Genomic DNA, 23,259 nt, shown 5'->3' on the forward strand with positions numbered 1-23,259 from the left:
TATATATATTTATCACTTGAGCATGGCAAATTATTGTGAATTGGTGTAAATATCCTATTTGAGTCCATGGGATAGAATCCACAACAGAAAAAGCACTTCTGTCGACTACCCATAAACTTCAAATTATGAATCCGTCTCTATATGTCAGATCGATAATACTAAGTATTAATGTAGGATGAACAGCTGATTTGATACCTTAGATTTTTTTTTTATGGAGCAAAAAGATTAGTAATAATATTAATTAAAGATTGTGAGGATCATGCGATCCATAGAGCACTAGCTTTTGTCAGATTAAAGTGTCAGTCTCCAATCCAAACGTGGAAATAGGATCTAACACATTCTAATTTAAGACATCTTTCGGATGAACTATTTTCCTCTCAATATGAAGTATTTTATAAATCGATAAGAAAAATATTATGGCGTTTAGGATTTGAATAGACTCTAACTAATTATTTCTTGTTCCATTTTACTGTTTTTTTATTGGCCAGTTGAGTTTTAGACATTTGCTTAGAGTCGTCTACCTAACCTAAACAAATTAGGTAAACATTCTCTAAACTTCCACTCGAAAAGTTAAAGTTGACAAATTATGTTCCGTTAATTTATTAACCAATGAAGTCTCATACCCAGCAAACACTAGCCAAGGTGACAGATTAAAAGAATTTGAAATAATTAAGAAAAAAATAGGTGAACCTTTCTTTTAGAGAGAAAATAATAACAGGAAGACACGCACTAAAAATGCATTTGTAACACTATGTGGAAATTAGACGTAATATTTCATGACTAACACTAAAGAGAGACTAACTGAGAAATGCAGTTGCTGCACATGAGGTGAATGTGTGAAATAGAAATAACAGAAATCTGTTAACATCGTATGCAAGAAGTTACGTACTGCTGATCCTTGAAAAAGTTTCTCAGAAATATGATAACGGTAATTGAAGAAAAAAATCAAAATATCGTAGTATATGCTTTGTTGAAGTTAGAAAAAATTACACTTGAAAATGCAGTTAATACATGAAAAATCAATCTTGCACTTCTAACTAAGAGCATGAGAGCTGGGCCTCAATTGGAGCTAGTATAACTGAGAGATTGAAGCTTCACGGCAGCAATAAACGGCAAAAAGATCTATCGAGGCTTACCGTTCTCCATTGAAACATCAGAAGCAAGAGGGACTATGATTAGACATAGCTAGCAGCTCATTTCTTGACTAATTTCAGAACGTCACCCACGAGATGTAAAGACCCCGTCACCAGGACCTATATAAACAAGAAAGAAATTAACTAGGTAGCTTTATACAGAGTCAGAGTGTTCAAGAACACTACTATTTTACAACACAGATTGACAAGAAGTTAAAGTAGAAGCAGACGAAGTATATATCTCTTTCTACAATTAGTAAGATTTTCTTGCACGCATACAGGAAAGTGAAAATGATAAGTGCTGCTTAAAGTGACAATAGTAACAAGAAACTGTTATGCAACAAGGACCTAATAAGAGTATTTTCCCTGAAATCCTATTTGTGTATTACTAGTACTTAATTAGCCACAAAATGACCAAATTTGACTAGCATGATAATTATTTTTAAGAGAAGAAATAGACAAGATAATTGATTGAGTGTCAAATGAGGGAACATCAATGATCTACATGCTACATTTTCATTCACATAAATAGACAAGGGGAAAAATTAACGATTAGTAAAGTGAATCTAATGATGATATTTCGTGTTACACAAGTGTTACATAGAAAAGTGAACACTACTTTACCAAAGACAAAGAAAAGTGAAAATAATTTTGGATGGAGGTCAGAGGGAATGGTAATTGACTTCTAATAAAACTTCCAGTTCAAGTATGTCATTCTCTCGTATCAATAAAACTGATTTCCTCTAATTCTTGGTCAGACAAAAAGTTATTCCATTGATTTGGCATTACCTGGTAGCGACCAGATCGGTTTTTGCGAACAGTGTCCCTCAGCCAATTTATTGCTATTGGGAGTGAAGGAAACACTTTGCTGTTCTCGCAACTTCGAGCTCCTTTTTCCGCATCATCTGTTACTTCTTCGAATATTTGGTCTGTATTCTTCACATCATTTCCTGCAACTAAATAGACTCAATTAAATGCAGGATTTATCTTTTAGCAGTCAATTATGCTTCTGTTTCAAGGGGAGTGTGTCTGAAAGCCATTAACTCCAATCATAAAAACAATCTCCACACACGTGTGGCAGTATTTGGATCTTCTATAACATAAATACAATGATAACAGACACGTCGAACGACAGTTATATCTAAGTGATGCCAGTACGTTATGTAATTTGTAGCATACAGAAAGGTTAATCACCCCTTAGAGGTGCACTAAAACAAAAGTAAAAGGGAAAAAAGAGCATATAAGCAGCTTGTTGCTCAATATGACCCCCTAAACCACATTTCTCTAACTCATTCAGTAATGATGACCACATCATACGTGGTGAGATATAACAGGATCATGTTTTTTTTAATTGTTAACGGGATTATTATTCACTGTCCTGCAAGTTTCGGACAGCATAGTTGGACATATGACAGAAAATGACTTCCATGACTTGTGTAAACAGCATCTATGAGTGAAGCACCCATAATTGATTTGAATAAGGTAAGTGTTCTCGTATATACATATCTAGTGGTTGAGGTTCATTTTCTAGGAGGTGATGAAGTATTAGACATGGTCAAAGTATGCCAAAAAGGAAACAGCCAAGACATTGGGAATTTTTCCTAGTAAATTTAAAAGCTGGTAATCACTAACCCACTTGTGTTAGCTAAATGTACGATATTTCCGTTGTAGCTCACTCTCAGTAAGTAACAAGTATGATAGTTAAATTTCAGGAGACCAAAAATATATGAAATTGCCAAACTTATAGTGCTTCCTAATGTACCAGCAATAACCAACCTAAGATGATCACTAATGAAACTTCCATTTTAAACAACCTGGTCTATCTTTTCTTTTTCTAACTTTGTATATTTTATAGAAAGAGTATATTCGACCTTTTACAAAAAAATTGAAAGTAACAAAACTGTGGGCACTATTAACAAAATTACAATGAATCAGTCTATTGATACCTATAGAAAGAGTATATTTTACAAGAAATAGAATGTAAAACTGTTGGAACTAATAACAAAAATTACAATGAATCAGATAGATACTGCACATCATACTGAAAAGAACCGTATCTTGAATTAAAAAAGGCATGCAAATTCTCTACTAACATAAAAGGATTCTTCCAAAAATTATTATCAAGTCTCACAAATATTAATCATGGTTGAAACAAAATTAGTTCCATGATATTTGTTAATTATGAGAAACTATTAGCTTTCAAAATATCAACTACTAATAAAAATGTTGACTATAGTTTATTATGATTTCTAACCTCTTTCCGCATGAACAAGGTTTTCCCATATTCTTTGTAGAGTCAACTGCCACGAGAGATCAACTTGAGTATCAGTTGGCATTGAGGTACCCACCTTGTAATATACTGATACGTTAGGTACAAAGAGTGCTTTCTGGAAGTGGACTCCTGAAATATTAGACTCAATGTCAAACTCCTGAACTACATAAAAAGTTGCAAAGAAAACATTAAGCTCACTGGGCTATAGTATCATTATCATTCAGCATTAAATGACCAGAAGATTTCAAAAATTTTATCTTTGTTAGTTATCTAAAAGAATCAATGGAAGATTGATTGCTTCCATGTAATTACCATGACTAGCACACGCCCTCATCAACCTTGGAAGAAGTAGTTGAGGATCCCTCACTGACATACAGTTGAAGAGTAAGAACTGCACGATTGCATCATTCTCAGATTTAGCAGCGCAAAAAATAATAACAGTATATAATCAGCATTTCAGGAAGAAAAAAAAAAGGACGACTGAGTGTAGAACAATATCCTTCATAGATATACTTACTCTCTGGTTATAATATAAAAGGTAGGAGCATAGCTTAACCAACCAGCCCCCACCCCCCAACCCCCACCCGGTTACACTTTTTAGACATCAGATATTTATGTTAATAAAACAACTGCTTATTAGTCTGCAGTAGAGATCCAAAATATTAGACCAATGCTTGGAAGGACAATTGAACCTAGATTTGCTTTTTAATAATTTACTAAAAACAAAAATTCATAGATTAGTTTATTTAATTACAATAAAATTCATATGCTTGCGAATCATCTGAGAAATATATTTGAGAAGTTGTATCACTTTTCTTTTTCTTTTTTTTTTAGAAGTGTAGTCGTATCACTTGTTCATTAAAGATTGAATGAGAACAAAGGGTGTATTCGCCTCAAAACATAATGCTGAGACAAGTATCCAAACAATAGTCTTCCAGTCATCAACTAAGTTTGAGAGTCAGGCATGCCAAAAAGATTTGTACAGATAAAAGGGGTTACATAGACAGTAGACCTCTCATGAGATTATTCTGTGTAACACTTACCTCTCCTAGTTTTGAGTATTACATAAATCTCTCTTATAAAGTTTGTTTGATAGAGAAAACATCACATCCAAGTAAATTTTTTGAATAATTAACTTTAAAAAAAGTTGAACTTTTTTTGAATTATTTAAATCTTTTAAGTTTTACACAATAATTAGTGAAAATGGTGCAATCATACAGGTTGTCATATGAATTGCGATAAGGGAGCAATAGTCACATATTAGAATTAGGGAAAACTAAGTTGCGTTACCATCATGTACTACAGCTTTATACATATTTAGATTAGTCCTAGGCTAAAAACACTTGTACCCCACATTCTCCTAATCTTTTCTCTCGTCTTTGAAATGGCATCAGAGCAATTGTGAGAAGAAATCTTATTTCTCTTGCTACGCACCAATAGCAACAAGCTCTAAATTCATAAAGCAGAACTCACCAAACTGCACCCTCACCAAGGCTGTGACACATCATTAGTAATTCTAGGTAGTCTGACACCACCTATTTCATGCGCCGACAAGTGGACCATTGTCGAGCGAGATATAAAGCAGATCTATGATACTGCTGAGGTCAACCCTTCATCCTGGCCTCATCCATTTATTTTTTGACTTTACCAGCCAACTCTTGTGACACACGCTGCTCCAGCAACAGGAAGCACTCTTGGTAAACCATTTTCAGTCTGTTAATATCCAGTAACTAGCCTTCTCTCCATATTTAAGGTTGCAACTCTTTTTTCTTTTTAAATTTAAGCTTCAAATCAACGCATCACTTTGAACTCTCTTTAAGCAGAAGTTTGGCATAATTTACATTGAACTCAAGAAAGCGCGTGCTTTTTAAAATTCATACACTAATAAGCAGAATGTAGTCCAAATTAGCCATACAAAGAATCCTTCAAATGAAATTGAGATAAGCTTACTTGAGTTGAACTTTTCTTGGATGCTTCATGATGGCCCATCTCTACTGAATCATGTGAAGCCCCCAATTCATTATGTCCTCGATTACTCGCATAGGAATTGTGCTGCTTGTAATCTCCTTGGATTGCCAGAGAAAACCATTTGGCACATACATCCATGCTTTCAGGACTATGGGCACCATCGAAGTAGAACACAAGGTCCCCTGAGCTTTCACTCTCTATAAGTTGGTCAGGCACAATTTGTGCACGGCCTTGAAAAGCAGCTGTTGCTAGCCCTTTAACAAATTGCTCGGGTAGATTTGTCTATTTTGAAGGGGAAAAAAACAAAAGAGTGAAGATAAAGGAGGGAATAGAGGAATACAGAGTATACAACATGCATTAGATATCATTTACCATCTCTTTTAGGTAATTAATTTCAACATGGCCAGTTCTCTGTAGCCATGTAGAGCATAGTGCAATGGCAAGACCAGCATTTATATATTGGTGCTCACCCTCTAGCCCAAGATGTAAACCACTCAGCATGTTGGCATCAAGTGGAGCAGCTACCTCAAGATGTACCTGTAACAACAATACATGTTCACATCAACAAGAAACTTCTTAACAGAACTCTGTTCCTGTTAAGGAAAGTTGATCAGAGATCAAAGATGAGAATTTCTTCCCTAAAATGAAGGAAAAGCTGATCAGAGATATCTGACATGAGAATTTTTTCTTAAATGAATTCCCACGCTGACCTTCCATTTCAGTATAGTTTTCCCACGCTTAAAGTATAAATCTGCCATTCTGTCCAACTTGAAAGACATTTAATCATCCAGTTAATATATTTGGATGAAGTTGCCCTTGGATGTCAGCAAGTAAACTAGTTACTGCTTTTTTTTATTCCTCTCACCTTTGAGCTAAATATTGTAAATTTAGTCGCTGATCTAATGGAATTCCGCGTATCTACTTAAACACCAAATATTTATTGGTCTAATGCTGCCTAAGACTTGAGAGTCAACAAAATTCTTCCCGCAACCAATTACAAAAGCCATTATGTTCTGTCTAGTGTCTGATACAAATATTACATTTATACCTACAGCTAGTTAGTTGGTTATCACCATGCTTTCATTGTTCACTTCCTGAACTCATACTTCCAGTCTTCACTCTTCTTCACAATGAATCTTTGTCCATTTTGGCCAAATAAGACATGCTGGTGATGTGAAGTAAGTGCTACAGAAAGTATCAAGAAATTTAAAGTGATATCACATCTGTCATTTTGCGGCCCTCCCCCGGACCCTGCGTGAATGCGGGATGCTTCATGCACCGGGCTGCCCTTTTTGCCCACATCTGTCATTTTGGTTGTCTAAGTTTGTAACACTCACAGATTTTAATAGTGGAGTTGAAAAATTATAAATGTTCAATAAGAGTAGAAACAAAACCAAAGATAAAGATCGCTATATGAAGTTCTATCAGAAAAAAAGTGGGTGATATGAAAAGCTCACCATATACTGCAGATAAAAGGAAATTCCGGGCAACTACATTACTTCGGTGTACTTCATCCTTTTCGGTTCTTTTAATTGTCCAGTAATATATCTTACCAATTAAGACAACCCTCGTGTACACATTGTTCTCATGTTTGACATCAATAATTTGGTTTTTTTTCTTTCTTCCTTTTTTTTAATGACCTAGAAATTTGTCTGGGGACCACCGTAGCCTCCGAAACGCGGGGATAACCCCCCCCCCCCCCTTTTTACCCTTCTTCACTTAAACATCAGGCTTAGTTCGCATGGCGGAAGGCTCGAACCTGTGACCTAAGTCACAAGTCTCTCAACCTTTGCCACTTGAACTAAGCTCTGGGGGCCAATTTAGTCTTTTTGTTTTTAACTCTTGGCAGCTGAATTTGGCCCAATTAGGTGGCCATGAAGGGTGATTTGAAGGAAGGAAAGGTTGACATATGTTTCTTGGGGAGGGGGGGTTCTGTTATACCTATCTGGGAGAGGAGGGGGGCAGGGGGATGATGTCCTTCTTTGGAGACAGATCTTTTGTCACTTTTCCATTTTAGTGTGCCCCTCTATAGATTCTTTTAAATGGCTTATTTATAATTATCCTGTAGACTTCAACCGGAAGCTGATTAAAGTGCCAGCTGCAAGTCCCTCAAAATAAAAGATACCAGTGATGAAATCTAAAGTGCAAGGTCACAGTTGAGAAAAGGGTATAAGCATTAGGAACAAAAGGCAACTAACACTTATATCATATAAGAGAAATTTCGACTTACATCCAACTCAGAAGCCTTCTCTTCAAGCACAAGCATTGCTTCATCGGGCTGGGGAACAGTAAAGGCCGGCACTCCTCGCTATGTCAAGCACAAACACAGATGAGAAAGAAAAGAAATGAACAAGACATGAAATGAAAAGCCTAAAACAGGATGACTTTGTTTAAGCAAGGGGCACAATTTTATATGATGTGATATTCCTCCAACCTTGAAGATTCCTGCCTTCTCTCCAGCAATTTGTCCAAGAGTATTTCCTGATGATAGTAGTTCATGCATGATGATAGAAGCAATCAAAACAAGATCAAGATACTCCACCACGTTAATATCATAAAGTAGACACAATAGAGCTCTGGGTTAAATTTAAATGCAAATGATGAAGTATGATAGATCAAACATCTAAACAGTAAGACTTGTAGAAAAAGCTTTAATGCCATTTTGTAACATTTTCTGAGGTAGATGACATCTAAAGAATTTCGAGCACATTCTGTAAAGTTAACAAAAATTTCTGCAGGCGATTATCCTCATTTTAATTAATTAAAATTTAAACCGAAAGTCATTTACATAGTATATCCATCAACAATCTTGAGAATATTACAACTACATATAGCAGTTACTCTTTCCTAAATGATTGAGCAGTAGTTATGCAGTACTAGCAGAATTGCAGTTGCAATCTACATTCTATAGCATTAAGTAGAATATGCTAGCACAGTTAAGTTGTAGCAGGATAAACAGACAAAGGCCACATACCAATGAAAAATAATGCTGTTCAAATCTTCTATATTAACTCCTATGGGGTAGATTCCATTTTTTGTCCCTAATTATTTGACCGAATATCCAAGTTAGTCCCAACATTTGATTTCTTTCTCATCCTCGGAGTTTTAGACTCCACCTGTGCAAACGTATGAATATATGAAAGAAAAAAAAAATGCAACTTGTGCTAGAATAATTTGATAAAATCAAATGTTAAGAGCCGGATAATATTTAATTTTAAATTTGTGGTTCAATTGTATCATCCTAAAAGTTAGATGTCCTCGAAGTTAGATAATTTTAAACTAAGACTAAACAGCTTCCCAGAATTACTGAAGAAGAAACACTAACCAAGAATTTCCATGTGGTCATATCCAAGTGAAGATACGCCACAAACAACTGGATTCTCAACCTGAGAAGAATAACACGCACCATCATAGTGGATATCCAAAAATGACGGACAGATTGATATAATGAATAGATCACTGTAGCAAATATTGTCCAATATGTCGACTAAGTACCACATTTGTTGCGTCATATTTGCCTCCTAATCCAACTTCCAAGATAGCAACATCTACCTGCACCACAGTACAATGCTCAAAAATTGACTAGTTCCGATAAACACAAAGTTCAAAACTCCATTTTCGAATAGTGAATGTTATATTCAGATGCCAATTTTGCCATGGAAAGTCACCAGGACCCACCTGCTCTGCTGCAAATATTTTGAAGGCAAGTAGCGCGAGGAAGCGAAAGTAAGTGGGCATTGGAACCTCGTCACTGGTTCTTTCCTGCACAAGGAATACTGAAAATCACCTTTCATAAACAGTTTAGGTCAAACCATCCATTAGAAGCAGAAAATAGTCACTTTTGCTCTCATACTGTGGAGATCTGACACCAGAGTTTCATGTTATGCAAAATTTGATAGAATAAAATCAGGCTAGTCCACGTTTTCTTTCATTGAAATGCTATTAATGATGGATTATAATACTTTCAATCATCAGCTTTGCACATCTACAGGAGCTTGACCGCGACAATAGAATATAAGCATTATAAAATTATCTATCTTGAAAATGGTCAACAAGAAAAGAAAAATCAACTTGTGACTTGCCCAGGAGCAATTTTTACAAATTACAACTAGATGAAGAAAATAGATGGACTCAGTGGAGCTGTAAAGAAATGTGAGCAATAGCACTGTTAGAGTTATTAAATTCAAGTTCTGAGCTGGGCTTATCGCCTTATCCCACATTAGAAATAGAGTTATTACCTAGAACATGCACCTCGTTCTTTCCATCTCCACAATATAAACAAAGGAATAATGCCAACAAAGAGAAACATTTTAAAGTACGGCGAGAGATCATCTCTCAACAGCAATGACAAAAATGAATTTCAGATGAATTGTGCTGGAATCACCACATGGCCGTCCTTTGAGCCTAACGACCTTAAAAATGGAAACAGAATGCATTCTAGCAAAATCGAGCAAGCTAGATTTGCTCACACCTCTCCCCTATTATCTTCCAGATGAAAAACTACATATTAGGATTTAGGGGCGTCTTCAACTGATTAATCAGTGTATGTTTTATTGAATAAATTGCTTTTTCATAATCAGTGTTTAGTCATCACGAGAATTTTTCTTTTTAAACAATTATCCACATATTTCTGAATTAGAGTGATAAACTTGAATTTACCATTCAATGATCACTCATTAAACAATCAAATGAGTATAAAAATATGCACATTATGAGAACAATCTCACTCAAATATCCAATGAATTATGAATCGTGTGTAAATGGCCCAAGAACATGATAGAGACTTGAAAAGTCATCTTAGATTTAACTTTTATAATGTGATATAACTGACAACCCATTGAGTAGAGTGAAGATGACAGTAATTTATATGTCTGAAAAGTATGCTGGTGTTTCCAATTTAGTTAGGATTAAGTACAAATGAAGGAAAAAGACCAGGTCGTGCATCAGGGAGGAGCTTCACTAGAGTCGCTCAAGTGCCATTGGCAACTCAAGGTAGAATAACCACACTACATAGGGATTTTTCAGCAGCACTTGTCAAAGAACCAGGTTTGGATTCAAAAACTACTCATTAAGCAAGAATTCTCTTGAATATGGCAAATCATTCTTGAATCATATTTACAAAGACTACTTCGGGTTCCGAGGTTCAATCAAGAATATTAATTGTGCAAGAGAACTACCACATGTAACTATCATTGTGCCTAACACTTAAAAGGGAATGGAGTAATTGAATATATTAACATTCAAAAGAAACATTAATTTACTTGCCTTGAATCTATCGAAACACCACCAGAAATATGCCAAAAACTTCTCTTCACATATGTCCGTACTGCAAGAAACGAAGTTTAATGACAGAGTTATCAACTGAGCTTTAATGCAAGCTTAAAAAATTGAATTTTGATATCAGGTGGAAAAAAGTAGATAATATTTCAAGAGTCTGTTAGCAATTTATATCTTATATCAACATTCAATCACACAAGCAGAGATTGAGAAACCGAAAATGAAGTACTCCAACAGGACCAACACAATTTCACAGCAACTGGAATAATGTTAAGTTCTTATCAAAAAATGGAAAAAAAATTCAATTTTAACTGATCTAGAATACATGATGATCCTAACATCTGTACAGAAAACTCACTCACCCATCCAATCGGAATCTTTCTCTAACATCAATGAGGTGAGGAGATGTAAAAAGCCCAGTACGAAAGCCACAATTGCGCAATATAGACTCTGTGAAGACGCAAGTTGAACCCTTCATGACACGCATAGAAAAAAACAATGAGGGATACAAACCATTAGTAAACAAGTTGATATTACATGCTTCTTCTGTGACGCTATAGCATATCAAAAGCAAAACTTTTGGAAGAACGCTTCAAATACTACAGAACACTATTAAAAATAGAATTTAACACAGAATAGACTGTATATCTTTTCTGCATTAATATTATGCCACAAGCATCCTTTATACTTCCAAAAGTAATCAGTATATTTGCCGATATTTTCATTTTTACAATCTTAGAGCAGTATCACTAAATCTGATCAAAATCAAGAGTACTTTTAGGTAGAAGTTGCTATAGCACTTAAATTTGACTTGCAGCAACAACCAATGTTAATTTTTCAACTGATCCAACGATTCCAATGGGCATAAGGGGTAAGCTTAAGATAGTTGACGCATATAGTTTACAATTTTATAGGCATTTGTTAACATGGATTACATTAAGAAAATTGGAAATCCTTTCCAAGGAAAAAACTAATAAAAGAATAAAACAAGAAGAAACAAATAAAAGAAAGAAAAAAGAGGAAATAGAATTAAACTTGTTAAATGAACAAACGACATTCAAGCAAACAACTAGAGAAGTGCTAAGAAAATAAAAGACTGGAACATAAGTTGCTCGAACTTCGAAGGTGCAAAACATTCTTTCAAAGCTGTTGGAGATATGCAAACATTTATGAACGAGATATCAACAAGGTCTTACAGGACACTATGACATGTTAGGCAAACCCCAATTACTCAAAATCCAACATGTTAGGCAAACCCCAATTACTCAAAATCCAAAATTCCAATCAAGACCGGGTGACAAGATTCAAACTTGCCTCTAGAAAAAAGGGCAGTCCGGTGCACAAAGCATCCCGCATTCACGCAGGGTCCGGGAAGGGCCGCACCCCGTGGGGTGTGATATAGACAGCCTATCCTAATACAAGCATAAGTGGCTGCTTTCACGGCTCGAACGCGTGACCTATAGGTCACACGGAGACAACTTTAACGTTGTTCCAATGCTCTCCTTCATATTAGAGCATGCATAACTTGTTACCTTTCCTTTGGTACCTGCAACATGGATAACCTTCATCTTCTTAATCGGCTCTTCTAGCTCCAGCATCTGTAACCATTTCAGTAGAAATATCACTCAGCTAGATGCATATCAACAATTTACCAGTACATAACACGGGCAAAGGGAAAGAACAAGAAAAACAACCTCGATATAGTCAAAGAGCAATTCATATTTATCGCCTTTATTGCTCTTATCAGCTCGACTGCGTTTTGTAATTAATGACGATAATGCCTCCATTGCCTCTTCATATGGAGACATAGCTGGTTTTGTTTCATCCTTACCTTCACCAGCTTCACCAATCACCAATCCAATCAGAACAAGTACATTGATAAACAAACACTAAATCATCAACAGAGACATATCCACACTGTAACCTATTAACTTGAAGTCAATTATAGGAACTCATAAAACTTCAAATCCTAAATCGTCTCCTGATCATCAATTGAAAAGCAGTAAAAATATTGCATGTCTGAAGTATATAAATCAATTAATCAATATTCAACTACAAATTCAATTAATTGGGATCAATTATATAAATCCTTTGTATCTAAAAGATACACTTTTTCCTCTAATCTCAAAGATTCACTTTTTCCTCTGGCTGTCAACCTACCGCAACCCTCCTATTTATTCAAACTTGGACCAATTACGCTTTGTGAAGCTCATATAGGCAGTGATTTAGAAAACGATAAATCATTGGTAAGTAAAATTAGGGGCACGTACCTTGAGACATTTTGATTCGTACACGAGAGCTGAAACCTGAACAAATAGCACAGCAAACCAATCAGCACTATAAAATGGCAGGTGGACCGAAACTAATTGCATTCTCTAGCCAAAAAGTGTATAAAATATGTACTATATGCATATAATATCCATATTTATACAAAAAAATCGTCCGCTATTATTCCTAGGAGCGACTAAAAATATACATTTCTGCTAAAAAAAAACTTAAAAAGAAAGGGCAGCGGCGACGAACCGGAAATCTGATGTGGATGTGGAGATGTGAAGCGTAGCGTTAGTGGGTGGAGCAGAGTACTCAGAAGTGGCGGTTGTTGGTATGATGATAAACTAAAAGTGCGACTGGGTTGGTGGTGATTGGAGGATTGAGCTAGTGGACAAAATGTATAATTAAAGTTGGCTCTCCCAATTTCCATGCACTGTCTTTTTCTCTAATGATTATACTATTCTTACTAAATTTAATTTTTTATAATGTTTATAACATCAATGCCAATCGATAATTCTATTACTAGTAAGAGACATATGATTCTAACATTGCCCCGTATATACAAATATTTTGTTTAATTTAAATTTAAATGACGTTTTTCTGACAATTTGTCTGGGTGGTGTAGTTGGTTATCACGCTAGTCTCACACACTAGAGGTCCCCGGTTCGAACCCGGGCTCAGACATATCTTTTTTTTTAAAATTGCCTATGCCTTTATTCTAGTTTTTCTTAAGGACCATCTTTCATTTCGAATTAGCCCAAAACATATACTTTTGAACATGGATGCATTTTTATTTCTCGTATGTACTCTAATTACTAATGTGACTATCTTATTCATAACTTGCACATCTTGTTTTTTCATGAAATTACTTTTTACTCGCTCATCTTTTTATTTGCTCATTTTTAACTTCAAACACGAAGAAATAAAATTAATCTTAGCGATCGTCCAAATTCAACAACAAATAAAGCAAAAGCGTATGGAAAAATAAGCATATTATCAACCCCTCAAATATTAGAAAGGCTAAAACATGAACAACTTTTTTGATGAAACCCAAAAAAAAAGATATTCTATTATCACACAATAAGATAAACAAAAGGTAGTAGCATAACCTATATATCTATATAAAAGTGGGAATAGACAAGGTGACTTGGCACCTCTCTTTGGCCAAGGATCCTATTTATCTTTTTTCTCCTTTTTTTGCCTTTTTCTCTTATTTTTATTTAAGTAAATTAACTCAATAATGGATTGAGTCTCTTTGATTGCCCACTTTATTGTACTCTTTAAACCATTCCGTTTAAAAACTCCAAAAGTCAACTTCTCAAACCTTATTATTCTACCGTTTCAAGCCTCTCTTCTTCCCTTATAATTGCCTATTAATTGATATATTAACATCTGATATTTTGTACTTATTTGGCTTATATATTAAGGCGCCCATTACAACCAATGAAAGCAAATTTAGGAATGGAGGCTAGCATAGCAAACACTTCTATGAGTTCTCTAGAAAGGTATGAATTTTTGGTGCTTCGAATAAAGTAAAAGTTGTACAATTATGTGATTTATGCTATCGGGGATGTCTTTTTTTCTTTTGCACTATTTTAAGAAATTTTTAGGTTTTGCTTTAAATACTTGAGTTCTTCTAAATATATAGTTGCTATTATGAGCAGTTGCGCAATGAAGAGATAAGTTGTGACGATTTAAAAATGCAAAGATTGCGCCAAGGTAGTGCTTATACATTGAATTAATACTTTCTCTATAATGAATTAACCTTCTTTTTTTTTCTTTTTCTGCAATAGCGCTGTAAGTGGTAATATAATTTTTTATGATATGTCTACGAAATCGTGAGAACATATTTTTCAATTTGAAGAACATCTTGATGTAGCTATCGTGGGAACAGTGGATATATACTAAGAAAATTGCTGTCGTTTCATATTTTCTTGCACTTGAATTTTAGACTACTCTATTTCAGGGGAAAACTTTATTATCTTCATTTCGTTTTCTATATATGTCTATTACCCAAGGTAATTTTTTGATTGTGATTCATCTAAAATATTGATATATTTAACTCCAACTTGTGTTGAAGCCTAGATTTTTATTGCAGGTCTAACAAGTGATGCAAAATTTTATCCTCATTAAAATGTAAGAGTCTAGATAAAAAATTAATAACTATTGTTATTATTATTATATTACAATAAATAATATATAGACGTAATGAAATGCATGCGAATTTATCGTGATATTTTTTTCTTTCTCTCTAGAAGTTTCAAAATACTTTTGCTCATCTTCTCTTCTCCAATGTTTCCATATATGAATTTGATTGAAATTTTAAAAGTATATAATCAATTTATACATATTATGTGAACTAAATACAAAAAATATTATTTATAAGATTATCTGAGTACAACCGCGCGAAGCGCGGAGAATTTCACTAGTTAAATAATAAATTCAGAAAATAAATAGATGTTGCGCCAATTAAAAGGCGGAGCCACGGTGTTGTTTGCAGGTTCGACTAAACCCAATAGTTTTTGTTCAAACCATATAATTGTATTAAAAAATTCAATGAATATGTACCAATTCTTAATATAGAACCCGGTTACTTTAAGGGATTATAATCCCGAACCCATACAGTTCAAATACTAGCTCCGCTACTAGCTCTGCCTCTGAGCCAATCTTGAGGCGGTGGCATCAAAAAAAAAACAGAGCCCTTTGCCCTCTTCAAGCGCAAGTCCAGCTAAACTTCAAGCACATGCATGAACTTGCCATCCTTGATTAAAATTTAAATGCTTTTAAAAAAAATTGGATAGGTTTTAAATAGCACCCCTAAAACGGCTACCTAATGCATTATTGGGATATACTATTAACCATGCGGTTTAGACATAGTATTATATTTTATTCTTTATGGAACAATTATTTATTTAATTTATTCAAATCAATAAAGTACTAATTTAAATAGATCATTTGTTACACGTGTGTCCTTTTAGTTATGTAGTAGACAATTTAGTGTATGGAGTCTTAGCTCATGCACAGAAGATTAAATTATTGGTTCTCATAATTAATAAACTATGTTCACAATCAAAGATATTGTTGGACAAAATATCTTGATAATTGTAGCACAAGATTATCGTATAATTTGTCTTGATTATGGGAGTAGTGTTACTCCAACTTCTTGTGCTAGTATACTCAGTGTATATTGAACGGACCAAGTAGAGAAAAGATATTTTTGTACTGAATATATATAAAAAATCTCTAATTCATTAAATGAGCTTATACTCCTAATCTTGATATAATTATTATGATCAATGTAATTTATTTATTGTTTTGATTTATCAAAAGGTACGACTCTATTTAGAGTTAGTGTATGCCTAATAGATTGGACAATAACGAATAAATATTTGTGAAATAATAATTAGTTGATAGAATCCATGACTCGGTTTTGAGTTTGATAATACCCCTTTATGTAAGCTTATAAGTTTTCATGTGACAACCCGGCCGGTGGATTTTGTATCCGTCACATGAAATGCTTTAAGCGGAATTATAAAGGATTTAATTAGTTAAATGAATTAAATTTTTAGTGATTTAATTTAATTAACTGGTATTTAAAATCTTAACATGGGGAGTTAAAATAAGTGTTAATGAATTTTCAAAATTCATATTGAGGAGTTCAATTGCAGTTTTTTAGTGGAATAAATTGCAATTAATTTTAGTAAGAATAATTCATGCTAATTTCGAATTAATACTATAATTAGTAGCCTCTTATTATTTCTGTGGTCCCTGCTATACCTAGTAAAAACCTTGACAGACTTGGATAAAAAGTAGCTTGGGAGAAAAGTTATCCTTTTGAGTTAGAGTAGGATTCTACTTGCAGAATCCTACACGTTTTTGAGCCCCTATTGTGGCTTAATTTCGGGTCTATTAAAGGAAGACTAGTTTCACCTAATAACTTGCCTTTTAGTTGTATTGTTCTTGCCCACCCAAAAGCAAAATCGTCCAAAGGTTTTACCAGGCATATAGCAGAAGACTGCAGCCCTGGATTCTTGCTGCTTGGATGATTTGTGCAACTATTTCAAGAGGTTAGTGATTCTAATCCTATTATTATTGCGTCGTCTAGTTTACATGTATTTGATGCCTGGTTTGTATGATTGCTTCCGCTGTGCATGCTCTAACAATTGGTATCAGACGTCGTCTTACATCTAACTAGATAATGTAATACAACATGCATAGAGTAATATCAAAAAGTGTTGTTTATTGATACATGTTTGGGATGATTATTCTATGTTAAAAACGTGATTGTATTTATTAGTATCTTAATTCTGTAATTCTGAAATTATGAATTAATATACACATGTATAAATAGGGGTGTTATATGACAGTCTGTTTAATTACGTTTTTTGATCAAGAGCAATCTGTTTTTTAATAAAAACGTGACTGTTTTTTATTGCTATTAATTCTGTAATATGGGTTAATATACATATGCACAAACAGTGAATTAATTCCATTAATCTACTTTAGTTGCGTTTTGTCCATAATCACAGTATTATATTGATAAAAAGTTGACTGTTTTGTATGATATTAGCTCTGTAATTTTGGATTAATATACAGAATTATGAACAGTGGCGTTTTTGACTAGTGAAAAACATATTATTTTTACAATTCTGTCTAAACACGTTTTTATTAAATAAAAATAAAAAATATAATTTTGAGTTCTGAAATCATGTGTTAACATACATCAGTATATTATGTGATTTGAACAAGTCAAAATAATAAAAACCCTTAAAACGCCAAAACTGAATTCTAGAAATCGGTCTTGATTTTAGAATTCTAAAATTCTGTCGAACTCCGATTGACCTCAAATTTGGTAGGTTCATCGAAAACGGCCCAGTGAGATTTTTTTTGGGCATTCGGGGTCGTTTATATGGGTTTTTTGCCATTTTTCTATTTTCTGGAATTCTTTTTAATAAAAAAAATTAAAAGAAATCTGTGATGGTAGGGTTCAATTCCCATTGTTTCCAATCATGTTTTACAGTAATATAATAAATTTATATGTTGACATAGGTCTTCTTCCACATCGGATAAATTCATTATAGATGATTACTGTAGTTTTGCCTCTAGTTATTTCATTACTTGTATTAACTCTCCAACTGAGTTACATGTTGATTGAATGAAACTAGAGTTTATAAAAGTGATATTTACCTATCTTAAATTAACAGTTTACTCTCCATTTGAGTTGGTCCTGTTTAAATTTATGGGGTTAATATCTTACGTCACTCATATATTTTGCATGAATAGTTAAGTTTTCCTAACGAATCTAATTGTCCAATGAGCATGGTTATATGTGTAATGTGTTGTTTTGAATTTAATTATTCTAAATACATAACTAATGATCTATTTAATGTGAATATCTCTCAGATTAACCATGTCTTCATTCAACCCACTTACCTCAATTTTGAACCAAAACAAGTTAGAAAGACCGAATTATGTTGACTGGAAAAGGAACCTTGATATTGTCCTAACTGCTGAAGGTTACAAATTTGTAATCACTGAGGAGTGCCCAGAAAAACCTGAAAATGCTACTAATGATCAGGTTAAGGCCTATGACAAATGGGTTAAGGCTGATAAGATGGTGCGATATTACATTCTTGCCTCTATGGCGAATGTTTTGCAACATCAGCATCAGTCTATGGGGTCTGCTTATGATATGCTCGAAAGTCTCAAAGAGATGTTCGGTGAGCAAAATCGTGCAGCTAAGCAGACAGCCATGAAAGCCCTTTTGAACACCAAGATGGCTGAAGGATCATCGGTCAGGGATCATGTTCTGAAGATGATGAGTCTTCTGAATGAACTGGAGGTCCTTGGAGCTGTGATTGATAAGGAGTCTCAAGTTGAGATGGTCCTGCAGACTCTGCCTGACAGTTTTCAACAGTTTCGCTTGAACTATAATATGAACAAAATGGATTTGTCACTAGCGAAATTGTTGAATGAGCTGCAAGCGACAGAGTCTATTATCAAACAACAAGCTCCAGTTGTGGCACTCAATGTTGAGAAAGCTTCGGTTTCTAAGTCGAAAGGCAATAAGAAAAGAAGTCTCAAAAGGTTTTGGCACCTGGTGTGAAAAAGCCCAAAGGCAAGTGCTATCATTGCAAGCAACCTGGGCATCACAAGAAGCAATACCCTGCCTATCTGGCAAAGTTGAATAAGCAAGGTAATTCAAATTTAAATGTCGTTGAAACTTGTTTAGCGGCTGTTTCTACCATGTCTTGGTGTGTAGATTCGGGAGCCACTAATCACATCTGCACTACTTTGCAGGGGTTTCAGGAAATGCGGCGGCTAAGTGAGAATGAAGTTTGCGTTTTTCAACCCAATGGCGAGCTAGCACCAATTTTAGCTTTAGGATATATTAGAGTTTCGTTTAGTAGTGATAGAGTTTTAGTTCTAAAAGATGTTCTCTATGTACCTTCTATTAGAAGTAATTTGATTTCGGTTTCGAAAATAATGGATGCTGGTTATAATGTTTATTTTGCTAATAACTCTGCTGTTATTAAGTTTAATAAACATTTTATCTACACTGCTGCTAGAGTACATGACCTTTTTATTCTTGATATATCTCCTCATGTGCTACAACAACCCAAAGAACTAAATAACATTAATCTACCACATAAAAGAAAATGTATTTCTGAATTGAGTCAAACTTATTTGTGGCATTTACGTCTAGGTCATATAAATCTAAATAGGATTTCGAGATTGGTCTCATTAAAGTGGAGTCACTACCAACATGCGAATCTTGTTTAGAAGGCAAAATGACCAAGAGATATTTCCCCTCAAAAGGAAATAGAGCCGGTGATAAGCTAGAATTAATTCACTCTGATTTGTGTGGCCCTATGAATATACAAGCAAGAAGTGGGTTTGAGTATTTTGTGACTTTCACAGATTATTACTCAAAATATGGATATATTTATCTGTTGCAACGTAAGTCTGAATGCTTTGAGAAATTCAAAGAATTTAAGACGGAAACGGAGAAACGACATGATAAATATATCAAAACATTGCGATCTGATCGTGGTGGTGAATACCTTTCTGCGAAATTCATAAAATACTTATCAGATAATGGAATTACATCTCAATTATCTGCCCCAGGAACACCACAACAAAATGGTGTGGCAGAAAGAAGAAATAGGACCCTTATGGAAATGGTTAGATCAATGTTAAGTTATTCCGATTTGCTTTCTTCCTTTTGGGGATATGCTTTAGAAACAGCAAACTACATTCTAAATTTGGATCCTTCAAAGTCAGTACCTTCAACTCCAGTAGAATTGTGGACTGGGCGCAAGCCAAGTTTACGGCATATTCGGGTTTGGGGTTGTCCAGCACATGTGCTGAAAGGGAAAGCGGATAAATTGAAATCAAGGACAGAAGTATGCATTTTTATTGGATATCCAAAATGAACTAAAGGCGGTTTGTTTTATTGTCCCAAAGAAAAGAAGGTAATTATTACAACAAATGCCAGATTTTTAGAAGAGGACTATCTAACGAACCATATTCCTAGAAGTAAACTAGTTTTATAAGAATTAAATAATGGAGTAACTAGAGACTCATCGCTAGAACGTATCCTGGATGCTAGTATTGACATACCACTGCATTATCATAGTGGGAGAAATGTCAATAGGCAGCAGATTGCACAAGAGCAATTGCCTGACATCTCACTACACCAAAGTAGTGGGAGTAATGTTGAGCAACCTCACATTGTTGAGCAACCTCAGATTGTTGAACAACCTGAAATTGTTATGCAGCCTACACTCCAGGAAGAAGTTAATGATATCCCAGCACCGGAAGGTGTGAATGATAACATTGAGGCTTCAGTTCCAGAAAATGATGTTGTCATTCAACAAAAAAATCAGCCTCCACCTGTAGTGACTAGTTGTAGTGGGAGAATTATTAGAAAACCTCTCCGGTTTGCTGTGACGACCCAAAGGGTCATCACCTATTTTCTCTCTCATTCCGTGCTTCCGAGGCCTTGAAAACCTTATTTTTACTTGCCTCGATTTGCATGCGCAGTCCGGGCGCGTGGCCGGAAAGCTTAAATATGAATTCTGTGTAAAAATTGATGAATTTTGATATTAATATGATTAAAGTTGACTTGGGTCAACATTTTGGGTAAACGGACCCGGACCCGTGATTGGACGGTCCCGGAGGGTCCGTAGAAAAATATGGGACTCGGGCGTATGCCCGGAATCGAAATCCGAGGTCCCGAGCCCGAGAAATGAATTTTTCTGTGAAATTGTTTTCTGAAATTATTAAGGAAATTGGAAATAAAAATTTATTAAAAGACTGTGGTATCGGGCTCGTATTTTGGTTCCGACGCCCGGTACAAGTCTTATATATGGTTTAAGCGCTTTCTGTGAAGTTTGGTTGAAATCGGATGTCATTTGACGTGTTTCGGACCTAAAACTCTAAGTTTGAAAGTTTATGAAGTTAGAATGAAAAATGATGATTTTGAGGTTTGATTCATTGATTTTGATGTTGTTTTGGCGATTTGATCGCTCGGTTAAGTTCGTAGGAGATTGTTGAGTTAGTGTGTATGTTTGGTTAGGAGCCCCGAGGGCTCGGGAGTGATTCGGAGGTGGTTCAGGGTGTTTTGAACTTAGGAAAAAGGATCAGATTTTCTGCAATTTGCACAGACCATTTTTGTTCTTCGCGAACGCGGCCTAAGGCTCGCGTTCGCAATGCTTGGATGTTCCCCTCTTTCGCGTTCGCGGCCCCCTCCCGCGTTCGCGTAGTTCTAATAACCCCTTCATCGCGTTCGCGTTCTACCTCCTCGCGTTCGCATAGGCCAGTCCTGACCCCTCCCCAGCTTCCTTCTTCGCGTTCGCACCATACTCATCGCGAACGCGGAGCGTCCCAGTCTGCCTTCTTCGCGAACGCGACACCCCTGTCGCGAACGCATAGAGTAAAAGCATTCAGTGATTTTTTTTAAAAACAGAACAGTACCTACGGGATTTTCACTACATTTTCATAACCCATCTTCTTCCCCACACCCCATAGACAAATTCTGAAGAGCTCTTCCTCCATAACTTCATAGGTGAGTGTTCCTAACCTCGTTTTCTCTTGATTTCTTCAGCTAATCACTAATTTCTAAGCCTAAAAACATGAAATCAAAGTAGAAATTAGGGGTTTTGGGTAGAGTTAGGTTTTGGGAATTTTGGGTGATTCAACCTCAATTTGGGGTCGAATCTTAAGATAAATTATATATTTGAACTCGTGGGGTTATGGGTGATCGGGTTTTGGTCCGAGCCTCGTGTTTGGACCATGTGGGCCCGAGGTCGAATTTTTGTATCTTTGGAAGAATGCTAGGAACTTCATATCTAGGCTATGGGATTTTGTTATTGAGCCTTTATTGATATTATGAAATTAATTATGCCTAGATATCGTTGTTTCGGAGTCGGATTGTAAAGGAAAGGCGGTATTTGAGGGTTGATTGCTAACCTTTGGACCGAGGTAAGTGTTTGATCTAACTTTGGCTTGAGGGAATAGGATTAGAGTATTATTTGCTAATTGCTAAATGTGGAGTACGGTGTATAGGCATGGTGACGAGTATCTATACACCGGTGTCTAGCATGACCGTGAGTCCTTATTTGTGCTTATTTGGGATTCTGTAGTGACTCTTCCTTGTTTAGTTGATGGTTGCTATATAATGTGAATAGTATGAAGAGGAAATATGACCTGTAAACTCCTTGGAGCGTTGGCTCGAATTATGACTTGGTTAGGAAGTAAGAAACGAGCGAAAGAGAAAGAGATGTAATTATTCCCTTGCCCGGACGTGTAAGTTATTGTCGTTGTTCCCTTGCCGAGAAACCATATATATATATATATTATGAGAAGGGATCGTGTGGCACGCCGACCACTTATATATTACGAAATGAGATCGTGTGGCACGCCGAGCACTTATATATTACGATATAGGATCGTGTGGCACGCCGACCACTCATATATTACGAAATGGGATCGTGTGGCACGCCGACCACTTATATATTAGGAAATGGGATCGTGTGGCACGCCGACCACTTATATATTAGGAAATGGGATCGTGTGGCACGCCGACCACTTATATATCATGAAATGGGATCGTGTGGCACGCCGACCACGTATTCTGTGTTAGAAGAGATTAGTTGTAGTTTTCCTTATTTATTCCTACCGTTCTATTTTATCTGTTATCCCCAAAAGCATGTTCCCCTCCCAGTCTTAATTATTACTATCCGCTGTTATTTTTGTAGTGTTTATATATATATATATATATATATATATATATATATATATATATATATATATATATATATATATATATATATA

The 23,259-nt window shown here is 35.2% G+C and overlaps 1 protein-coding gene and 1 non-coding gene across 3 annotated transcripts; one reads left to right on the plus strand and one right to left on the minus strand.

Annotated features, from left to right (window-relative positions):
• LOC109225186 (folylpolyglutamate synthase) lies at positions 834-13,353 on the minus strand. Of its 2 annotated transcripts, none has more exons than XM_019389772.1 (17): positions 13,174-13,353; positions 12,921-12,956; positions 12,345-12,490; positions 12,183-12,248; positions 11,013-11,122; positions 10,639-10,699; positions 9,052-9,135; positions 8,869-8,925; positions 8,699-8,759; positions 7,808-7,854; positions 7,604-7,681; positions 5,746-5,910; positions 5,356-5,655; positions 3,718-3,796; positions 3,388-3,534; positions 1,923-2,083; positions 834-1,253 (listed from the first exon to the last, which is right to left on the minus strand). In XM_019389772.1, the coding sequence occupies exons 1-17, from the start codon at positions 13,349-13,351 to the stop codon at positions 1,194-1,196; spliced, it is 1,836 nt and encodes a 611-aa protein (XP_019245317.1). In that variant the 5' UTR covers positions 13,352-13,353; the 3' UTR covers positions 834-1,193. The 2 variants fall into 2 exon arrangements, with proteins under 2 accessions (XP_019245317.1, XP_019245316.1); XM_019389771.1 differs by having other exon boundaries at positions 1,923-2,089.
• On the plus strand, positions 13,532-13,605 carry TRNAV-CAC. Its single transcript has one exon. It is a non-coding gene; the product is annotated as a tRNA-Val (tRNA).

The sequence above is a fragment of the Nicotiana attenuata genome, chromosome 5 (assembly GCF_001879085.1).
Source record: "Nicotiana attenuata strain UT chromosome 5, NIATTr2, whole genome shotgun sequence".
NCBI lineage: Eukaryota > Viridiplantae > Streptophyta > Magnoliopsida > Solanales > Solanaceae > Nicotiana > Nicotiana attenuata.

Bases quoted from the DNA above. Each gene is read 5' to 3' on its own strand.
- LOC109225186 (XM_019389771.1), bottom strand. From the start codon at position 13,351: ATGGAAATTGGGAGAGCCAACTTTAATTATACATTTTGTCCACTAGCT. The intron at 7,855-8,698 runs GTTAGTGTTTCT...TACTATCATCAG, and splicing joins TGACCACATGGAAATTCTTG to GAAATACTCTTGGACAAATT. The intron at 2,090-3,387 runs GTTAGAAATCAT...GAGTCTATTTAG, and splicing joins CCTTGTTCATGCGGAAAGAG to TTGCAGGAAATGATGTGAAG.